Raw genomic sequence first — 8771 nt, 5'->3', positions numbered from 1 at the left:
AAAGCAAATACATTATTTGTATAAGTATCAAAAAATTGATTAAAAACCAATTAAATATCCTGTAAGAAAACAATCCACCAAGGCACAGCCTCATCACAAATAACTTAGCAGTGTCTGAAAATTGAACCAGTGCTAAAAAAAAAAATGTCATTAGGAAATTCTTAATCTATGTATTAGTGATATGGTTTGGGATGTGAAGGGGTTTTTGGGGTTTTTTTGTTTGTTCGTTTGTGAGTTTTGGGTGGGTTTTTTTCTTTTCCTGTAGGGTATTGTGTTTGTGGCTTCATTGTTATGCCAGTTTATATGACTCTTACATGTTTTTTGCGTCATCAGCTTACAAACTTTATAGAGTACTTCGGAAATTATACAGTATTCACCAAATATGACTGCACAGTCTCTGTGTGGTTACTTCTTTATAACTGGCTCATTTTCAGTCATTCTTTGACAGAGCGACTTTTAATCTTCTGTAGTTCCTGATATTTTACATATTAAAAAAATGTAAAGCTAAAAATCCTACAGCAATAGTAGCTATTTTTCCTGTTCCCTGATAGCATTTATAAAAGTCTTCCTCCCCCCCCCCAAAAAAAAAAAAGTTTGCTTGGTTGTATTGTGCATGCAATACCAGGCAGGGCTTTTCCCCCCCTACTTTTACAAATGAGAAAAAAATGAAAAAAGGAGAAACTGATGGCTTTGTGGGCAGCTCATGAGATACAGATGTTATCTTCAGGCTGATGGTGCCTCTTATCGGAGAGGTGCACATTCCTGGGAAAACCTGTGGCGGGGTCACCTCAGGCTGCACAATAATGGAAGGGAAAGGGGAAGGAGAAGAGAGTTTTTGCAGATGGGTAATAATTGTAACTGCTGCTCACAGGATGGCACCTCTGCCTGCTCCCTGCAGACGACAGAAATGTGCAGGGATGGTAAATACAGTGCTGCAGTGTCTAAAGCTTGGTAATGTTTTCATTTGTTTAAACACAGGCATTTCTTGATTGAAGTCAAAGATGAACTAGAGAGCTCACCTCCTCAGTTCTTCCCTCTTCAAACTGATTGGCTTTCTGTCTCGTTCTCCAAAACAAATCTCTAATTAGCAATGGAGTTTACACAGAAACACTACCTTAGTAAATACAGCCTGACGATCCATCCATCATGTGTATAACATTTATGTAGACACAGTTGTCTCTTCTTGCTATGCAGTTCAGATTCTAAACATTTCCACTACCTCATGAATTTTTAATTATACATCTTTTTAAAGTGGAGCTGTTACCTTGCTAGATATTAAAAAATGTTAGACTGCTTCTTTGCTAATGAACATTTGTTTACACAGCACAAAAGAGACAGCAAATGCTACTGCTAGGCTCAGTAGCATTAAACACTGACTTTGCACTGTAGGTAGCTACATAAGTAGAAAGGGAATCAGAAAATAAGTTCTAGTCAGTGCAATTCAACTGGACAGGAATTAAAATAATATTTCCCCATAGATTTTATCCTTTTGCCCATATTTATTTATTTATGAATTAATAAGGCATCTGATTTCCTGTGTTTTCCAAGTCAGGCTGTTCTTTCAACACAATTTAAAGACTAGTTCCATCACTGCCTGTAGTTAGTTCAATTTAAGTGTATTTAATTAAAAAATTATACACTTCAAATAATGCAGAGTTAATTTTGAAGATAAAATGTAAGCATTAACTCTGCTTCCGTTCTATATATTAATGGTAATGTTTGAGTAGCACAGGATCTTTCTAAATAGCGTTAGGAAGGTGAAGCACAGAGATTTCCAAGCTACATTGGCATTTTTTTATCCACTTGTGAAAATGCAGTTGAAATACATGTAAGGGTACCCATCAGGTAGCAGGAAGACACATTCACCTGCTTTTCCAGACAGGAAGAGTCACTGCTGGGTTTGAAATGATGCTCCCTGGACCTCACATCAGGACACTCCTACTGTTCTTCAAATTAGGAACCTGACACATTTTTAGTTTATTATTTTCTAAAAGGCTTCTGGTTTCATTCTTAGGCAGGGCTTATTTCCTGAAAATTGGAAGCAATAAATTATTCAGTTTGCTAATAATGACTTTCCAGATAGGTGTAAGGCACTTTCTTGCAGTGGCAGGAATGGCAGTTGCATAAAAAATAGCTTGCATTATGCACATTATTTCCTCCCACATTAATAAAGCTAAATTGCTACTTGGATTAGATTCTATGGCAAAAGTCTGTAACAGAAGTTTAAAGCTGACATCAGATTTGTTTAAGTGCACAAATAAATTACTTGATTTTAAAAGCTACAGAAGACAAGTTGGACTAAGGTCACAAATTTAAGTTGTTGGCTTTCATGTTTCGCCTCCTTGAATTTTTGTTTCTTGCATTATCTCTAGATATTCTAAAAAAAAGGTGATGAAACACTGCTAATCTTACAACAAGATGCCTTCTTTTAACACAGATTTTGCATAGGCAGCAAACTCTCAGCACTTGCTGTTAAAAGCTCAACCACCAGAACAACACCGACATCCTATGGTTCTTTTCCCAGCCGCATACCTGACTGCACTTGAGAAGAAATGCAAATTCACTGAAGATTAGAGGGTATGATTAACTCCTATTTAATATTTTTTGCATAAAAATAGGGAAGCAAAAATTAGTCACACGCTTTAATCTGCTCTCACAAACTGTGGTTTAAAAATATGAGTTAAAATATTCTCTAAATTTTCTATGCATTCAGAACTATCTGAGATGTTCGGAGCACAAACTGAATGCCATTCAGCTTGCACACCTCTCTAAAAACCAAGTCATATTATCTCCCCTTCCTAATACAAATCTGGGAGTGATGGGTTTGGATCCGTGAAGTCCCACAAGTCCAAGATCAGTTTGGAGATGATCAGTAATATTTTTCCTGCTGTTAATACTTGTTCTTCCTGTTATCGATGTCTGTCATGAACTTTAACTGTGGCTGTTCCTTTGCCTGCATGGGCTACTGGAGCCTTCAAGTTCTTGCCAACAGTTTAATCATAATGTAAAGAAAAATCCCATGCCCAGACTGGCAACAACATTATGGGAGGGTTGTTGCTGATTACCAGCAGGATGGTATTGTATTTCCTATTGCTTTCGCATTCCATTTTTTCAACAAAAGTAAAATTAATGTCAATTCACTGTGATTTTTGGGGAGGAATGTATTCGCCATAATACATTATACTATACAATCATTCCTGCTGGACAATAATCACAATTTCCAGCCTGTGAGCCGTTCATGGAGAACATACTTGAGTCTTGCCTTCCACACCATTGATGTCAATGAGTCAGTTCTAGTAGGAAAACAGCAGAAACAACAGAAAAACATCACCACTTATTTCGCAATGTGGAACCAGTGCAGCTCCATTAACCTATTTCCAAACCGTGCCACCCTTTGCAGGTGTGACTTCCTGCTACTCAGTATCTCTTGCTGCCTGCATGTCCTGCTTTGGGATCCATGAAGGGACAAGAGTTACAAGAAGCGTCTTCATAGTCAGGTGCCTAGGCACAATCTAGGCATGTGATATATTTACCATGATAAAATGAGATAGTTCCATATTTAATTTCAAGACAGGGGGTCTGGGGCAACTATGCTCCATGCAATGGGTCTATCAGACACTGTATGAAAGTAAGGTTCCCAGGATGAGAAGGTGAAAGAATTCCTCACTAACTATATTCCACTTCTTGTTAGTATCTTACTATTAAAGCACTTTTGTTAGGTGGTGTGCCTTTCCTATTGAGATCAGAGAAGGACCCTGCACATTCCCTGTGCAGGAACAGCCAGTCATTACACTTCTGTGCTCTCCTAACTCCAGCCCCCATCTCCTCTTCTGGCCTTCGCTGTAGCCCCCAGTGCCTTGTTCCCAGCAGCCTGGCAGAAGGCAGCTACACGTGTTGCCTTTAGCACCCGGGCTAGAGGGGATGACTGGGTGTTCACAGCCTCCTGAAAGCCTGGAGAGAAGGGTACCACTAAACCTAGGTGCTGCCAGTGTGAGGGACGTGGAGGCGCATGAAGGTGGGGGCATGTACAAGGCATGGGTGGTAGCCCAAGCACTAAAACCCCTCCGTGTTATGTTTTATGGGACTTACTGTTCTGGTAGCACAGTAGGAATTTACACAGTTTACCATTTTCTTTCTTCCACTCACCCTTTTTTGCATTCAGACTGTCCTAGAGCACCTGCTTCCTTCCAAAGCCAACCCTCCTCTCTGGTGAGCATTTGAGTCTTGGGAACTCCTGAGGTCAGTGAGGTTTGTACCATGAAGCAGGCAAGCCTTTACGGGACCCTGTGCCCGGGGTCAGCTCACATGGTGCCTTTGCTGGCCAGGCAGGACACCTTCAATCCACTGCTGCCTTCTCCACTGGCCTGTGACAGCTCTGTGCAGGCTCCTGGAGCAGCAGTTTCTCAGGTTCCTCTGAAAAGGCAGATTATCTTTAATCCTCATGGAAGCCTTTGTCATCTCAGAACCAAATTATTGTAACATATATTTCAAGCTACAGCCTGAAATCACTTTCAGGAATAGAGAGGGCAAAGACTTTTTGCTGCCAGAGCAGAGTGTCAGGCTACCAGCTGAAGAACACCAGGAGGGACCTAGGAGATGCCCTTGCCTATACCTCATTCCTGGGGTTGCACTTCAGCCCATCGGGCTACAGAGGCTGTGTCTCTGTTGGGGGGAAGTTGTGGGCAGGGTGTGCTGTGACGGGCCTTTGGCTTTGAATTTACTCCTCTCTTTGGTCTGTCACAGCTCAGATTTATTAACCTTTGGGCATATTTCTCCAAGGGAGGAAGAGAAGGAGTTGAAGGGTTCTGGGGAGCAACTGAAGAGTTATCTAAACCAGCTTTTAGTAGTGACTGAATGTTTATTAGAGGCAGACTGGCAGCTTACGGAATTGGATTTTTTTCTCCGATCACTGTGATAATGATTTCCAGAATGCTTTTTCAGAACGCTTGGGTGGTGCTTATGAGCTAATGAGGCAGAGAAGCAGAACGGATAACAAGTGTGTGCAAAAAACCCCAGAAAAAAACAGCTAAAAATTAGAGACCCTTTGTTGTACAGAACAGCTATTGATAAAAACCTTATTTAGCCATTAAATGTAGTTCTGGGTGTGATTATCGACTGGTTATATCAGTGTACCTCCTTCTGGAAACTATTGCAAATTCCCTATCCCAATACTAGCAGATACTGCATCAATGGTGTTCACAGCATAGAAATGCCCTGATATGCAGTGAGGAGAAAGGATCATTGAGAGTGGGTTGGATGGTAAGGTAGGATGGTGGGACGTGCAAGTTATTAAATGCTGTGGATGAGGGAAAGCACAGTGCTGCTGACAGCCATGAGTGCCCCCGCTGCCCTCCGGGGTCAGGAGGTGACCTCATGCTCTGGAGGGGCCTGAAGGGGAACCTGCCATTAACACAATAGCTCTGCCTTAAGCACAGCAACACAGACAAAAGCTGAAAAAACATATTTGGTGTTCACTTGAAGTTTACTTAGGTGCAGGATAGCAGAGGGGTTCCATTCAGACTCTGTGTAATTGGGCTTTCTCCAGTTTGAATTCTCCCACACCTCTGTTTTTGCCAAAGGCAATGTTTTTATCCATAGGTTGTTATGCACAGATGGCTAAATTAGCATATTCACTTTGTGCTTCATCATCCTAAATACTAGGATTTTCCATTCCTTTGCAACTGAAACACTTAGTCCTTAAGGCGATTCTAATTCATGAAAATTGGTGAGGGAGAAAACAAGATTTTCCAAAGTTCCCTATAGCCACATCTCTGAGCATTTTCTAGGTATTTACACATAACTTTTCCATTGCCTTACAGAGCAAACATTTTTTTAATTATATTGTAGTAAATTTTAATTAGCAAAACCAGTAAGTGTGAAGCATTCAGAAATTACCCTTCCTAAAGTTTGTACCGTCTCTGTCTTTCTATCAAGTTAAGTTGGAGCATGGCAACTTCATTGTTTCACAATATGAAAGTCTCCTGTGCCATTTCAATCTGCAGCGCTACTGTCTTTGTTAAGCACCAGTAGCGCTGGGTTTCAGTTTATGCAGATGGTTTTCGGGAACTGTATAAACATGAACAAAACTGCCCTGAAACACTTTCATTCTCATGCATGTTTCTTGACTCATTCAAGATCTTACCTGTACCACAGCATTCCATTTTCTCATTGGATTAGTTTGTCTAAGACGAAGAAATTTCTAATCTTCAACTTACAATACCTGATGCACTCACTCGGTGTAAATGTGCAGTGGAGTTACACTTGCATAAGAAGCTGAGATTCTCATCTTATGCCATAATCATTCAAAGTTCATTAGAAACCTAGGTTAGGAAAGAATGATATTAAATAGTGCCATGTCTTGAACAGTGGATCGTTCTGATTGCCTGGTACTTTGCAATACCAGCAATGAACTGTGGAAAAAGAAACAAGAGATAAGACAGTAATCCTCTTCTCCAAGAAGGTATGTACTTAAATTTGAGAAGGGTCAGTTTTCTTAGGGAATGATTATAATGGACGCTGAACAACAATGGCGTAGTCCTGGAGACTACTTCAATGTATATATTTCAGTTACAAGTTGTATAGAGATGTTTAGTTAAACTATAATAATCAAGGCAGATGATAAAGTCCAGAGCTGGATCTCAATGTATGTTCTCTAGCTCTTGTGGAATATCCTGAGGATAAATGCATGTAATAATAAACTGGCACTTACCATTGCATCGTTGTAAGATAGTGCTCTTCAGCTTGCTGTAATTTGAAGAAATGGTTAAACTGATTATTAAAGCTGTAATTTGGCAGGGTTTTATACTGCACAGATGCTCCCTCTTTCCCTTTCCTTTGTACTTTGCTCCCAACTGGTATTTGTGATCCTGCACAGAGGATTCCTTAACCTGACCTCTATGATTTTAGAACAGATGACACTTTGGCTCTTGAAATTTGTTGACTTTTCTCTCCACAGATGTTTTGCTTTCCTCCTCCTTGCCTGTCCTGAAATTTAAGAAGTTCCTGGTGTGAGCAAAGGACGGGTCTGTTGGAAGGGACAGATGTGATGTGTTATTTATTTGTAGGCTCGAAGGCCTTTGTTAAGATTTTATGGCATAAATTTTTCATTTTCATCTCCTCGATCCACAGATTTTTCCTGTTTGCCTATGTTTCCAATATAAACACTGCTATGCCTTCTCAAGTATAACTCATAACTCTGAGTTATATGACAAGAAATAGCTTTATTTAATAAAAAAATATGTAAATGATTATTCTTTTCTGGAATATCTTTACCCCAATCAATAACAACAACCAGCCAGCCAAGCTGAAAGCAACTCTGCAAACAGCTGCCTCCAATCTGAGGAACACACTTGCAGCCTAACTCTGCTCATGCAACTCGTATATATTATTATATCTTGAAATATGGTTTTAAATGAAATACCATATGGAGCAGCGCAATGCTTTCCTAAAAAGTAAGCAGCATGTGTTGTCAGTGAGGATTTACATTTGAGAGACAGTATCTTCTGACTAAAATTTCTCCCCCTCAACTAACTTATTTTGGGCGTACAGCTCTTTTCCCAGGAAAATGCCATTCCTTGCTGCAACTTACCTGAAATAGTAATTAAGGAGTAAGGTAGGTACTAGCTCTGCAACCTGACAGACCTTGAAACAGGAAAGCCTAATGGGAATGAACTTTCCTGAAGTGTGAAAGCAATGTCTCAATCTTGAGGAATTTCTACAACCAATTTGTTCTGTTTTATGCTTGTTTCAAGAGGTAATTGATCATTTAAAACTTGCGAAGACTTCCTATGGGACAAAAGTAGTCAACCTCTTAGTTTAGTAACCGAGGAGAGAACTTGTTTCATTTACAAACATGACTGATGCGCTGTGTTTATGTGGAGAGGAGGCTTGAAAAATATCAGCACGGGCATGACGTTTCAAGTGGGGGTGACAGACTTACAGGGAAAGCCCCAGCTGCCGATTTTATATTTTTTTTTTTTTTTAAACACGTGAAAATATCGGCCGTAGAGAAAAGCTGCATATTGAATCAGCTCCGCAACGCTTTCTCCCCCTACGCACTTCTACCTTGTTATTTCTCGTATTCTCTCTTCTCCCCCTCCTCGCGAAAACCTCCCAGGTCATTAATTACGGCTTTTTAGAACTTCTCCGGGCACCGGACTCGAGCTCGCCGCACCCCGCGCATCACCTGCAACACGCGGCCGGGGCTGCAAGTGCCTCCGGGGCGGCTTTGCGGGGGGGCGGACCCGCGTGGCGCGGGGTCCCCGAGTGTGCGCGGGTGCGTGTGGGCGGGTGCGTGTGCGCGCGAGCCCCCGGGGGTGCGGGGCGCGCGCGGCGCGGGGCGGGGCGGGCCGGGCCGGGGGAGCATATAAGGCGGGCGGGCTCGGCAGGGCTGGCTGCGTCCCTTTCGGCAGCGGTGGCGGCGCGATGGGCAGCGGCGGGTGGCGGTTGCTGCCGGCGCTGCTGGTGGCGGTTTCGCTGCTCGGGGTGCCGGGGCAGGGCCAGCCCCGAGGTGAGCGCAACGGGGGGCGGCCGCGGGGGTGCGCGGCTCTCGGGGTGCGGGGGCGCGCGCTGCTTACTTACAGTGCAACGCAGTGCCTGTAGTTTGCCTGCAGGACCCCCCTCCCGCTGCGTCCCGGGGCAGGCTTTCGCCCCCGCGGGGCTAGGGGAGCCCTGGCTGCGTGCTCCGAGCCCCCGCTGGGCGCAGCCGGTGCGGGGGGCCGTGCTGCCCTGCAAGGGGAGCCCCGCGGGGGCGGGCGGGCTGGGGTCCTGCA

At 43.0% G+C, this 8771-nt stretch overlaps 1 protein-coding gene across 1 annotated transcript in view; it reads left to right on the top strand.

Annotated features, from left to right (window-relative positions):
• Positions 1 to 8388: 8388 nt before the first annotated feature.
• LAMA1 (laminin subunit alpha 1) overlaps positions 8389 to 8771 on the top strand; it is a 108143-nt gene continuing 107760 nt past the window's right edge. The window contains exon 1 of the mRNA XM_055704740.1: positions 8389 to 8509. Within this exon, the coding sequence (XP_055560715.1) occupies positions 8425 to 8509 (85 nt within the window). The 5' untranslated portion in view covers positions 8389 to 8424. The remainder of the gene's footprint in view (positions 8510 to 8771) is intronic.

The sequence above is a fragment of the Falco cherrug genome, chromosome 3 (genome assembly GCF_023634085.1).
Source record: "Falco cherrug isolate bFalChe1 chromosome 3, bFalChe1.pri, whole genome shotgun sequence".
NCBI lineage: Eukaryota > Metazoa > Chordata > Aves > Falconiformes > Falconidae > Falco > Falco cherrug.
This window is presented reverse-complemented; position numbering and strand designations above follow the sequence as displayed.